This window comes from Perkinsus marinus, assembly GCF_000006405.1.
Source record: "Perkinsus marinus ATCC 50983 genomic scaffold scf_1104296972152, whole genome shotgun sequence".
NCBI lineage: Eukaryota > Perkinsozoa > Perkinsida > Perkinsidae > Perkinsus > Perkinsus marinus.
Window position 1 is genome coordinate 1 of NW_003201841.1, and position 1407 is coordinate 1407.

A 1407-nucleotide genomic window follows, 5' to 3' on the forward strand; every position below is an offset into this window, starting at 1 on the left:
ACCCCCTGCCCCTCATCAGAGTGTATGGGTGTAGATACGAGTACCTCTATAGACTAGCGGATAAACTCGAGGAGATCGGGAGTAAGCCTCTTGCTGTGGCCACAGCTGCATTATCAGAGCTAGACTGTCTCTTGGGGTTGTCCAGAGCCAGTCGGGAGCACGGCTGGACCCGACCAGCAGTGGTGCGCTGTCATCATTCTCCAACAATGCTCCATCTTGCATATATCAGGTGCCTCCTTCTACTAACGATGATGATGTCGTCATGAAACTTACCGGGTCGTGGCATCCTCTTATGTCTGACGCCACCACAACAACAGCTACTAGTGGTGGCAGAGTCGATAACAGCCATTCGGTGGTCTCCAATGATATACTCATAACCTCAGACTGCCGTACTCATATACTAACAGGGCCGAATTACTCTGGCAAGAGTGTTCTACTTAAACAGATAGGCTTAACGGCAGTGAGTCGAGAGTCAGGTCCAAGTGAGGGAGCCTAGCGGCGCTGTTCGATCAGTTCCTCTGCCATTGTGGTGTGTATGTTCCAGCTAAGCAATGCCGCATGCAACTCCTAACACAACTCTTCGCCCGAATGGCTAGCTCCGATCAGAGGATACCAAAGTTCGTTAGTGCTGGGGAGAGAAGGCAATTAGAGGACATCGTCAGATCAAGCACCCTCCTCTCAACCTTCACCAGGGATGCCCATGAGGTGAGCCTCCTCCTGTTGGCTCGCTGAAGGGTATCTACCCCCGAACGGGTGACCTTAGCCCTCACACTGCAACTGCCCAGTCGAGGCAATGGATTGTCTCCGATTAGGTATCTGTGGCGCTCGCCAACTGTAGCCGTACTTCTCTGATACTATTGGATGAGTTTGGTAAGGGTACATCCCCTATTGATGAGGTTAGTCTCCTTTCTGGTATAGTCAAGTATGCTTCTATCGGCTTGAACATCAACGCTCCCACTCTATTACTCACTACCCATTATGCTACTGAGTTGTACACTTGGGGGCTCATCAAGACCCCTCAGCAATGTGTTGATGAGGGCGACCAACAGATGAAGAGGCAGAGGAAACACGCTGTTGGTAAGGCATTGCCGTGCCGTTTAGCTGTTATACCACCCAAGGACCGCGGTGCCTCGGTCGTGTATCTGTATAAGCTGGAACGAAATAGGTATTCACAAGCATCGTACCCTATTCAATGTGCCGTGGCTAGTGGTGTATGCTCTAGTGTCACTGATAGAGCTGCCGAGGTACTCGAATCTCTAAGGTCTGGCAAACCCTTGGCCAAGCCTCGAGACCCCGACGAGGGTACCCATCAACCAAAACCCCATGATATGACCGCCGATCGAGGCAGCAGTGACACCCTAACCCATATACTGCTCACCTTCTCTCAGCTAGACCTCTCCTCTGGGT

At 51.6% G+C, this 1407-nt stretch overlaps 1 protein-coding gene across 1 annotated transcript; it reads left to right on the top strand.

The window, feature by feature from the left end:
* Positions 1-292: 292 nt before the first annotated feature.
* On the top strand, positions 293-1350 carry Pmar_PMAR015380 (hypothetical protein; the record flags this gene model as incomplete). Its single annotated transcript, XM_002766650.1, has 3 exons — positions 293-482; positions 545-705; positions 813-1350. Coding segments are annotated over 3 exons (889 nt in total), but the record flags the coding sequence as incomplete, so codon positions are not given.
* Between the last annotated feature and the right edge of the window lie 57 nt (positions 1351-1407).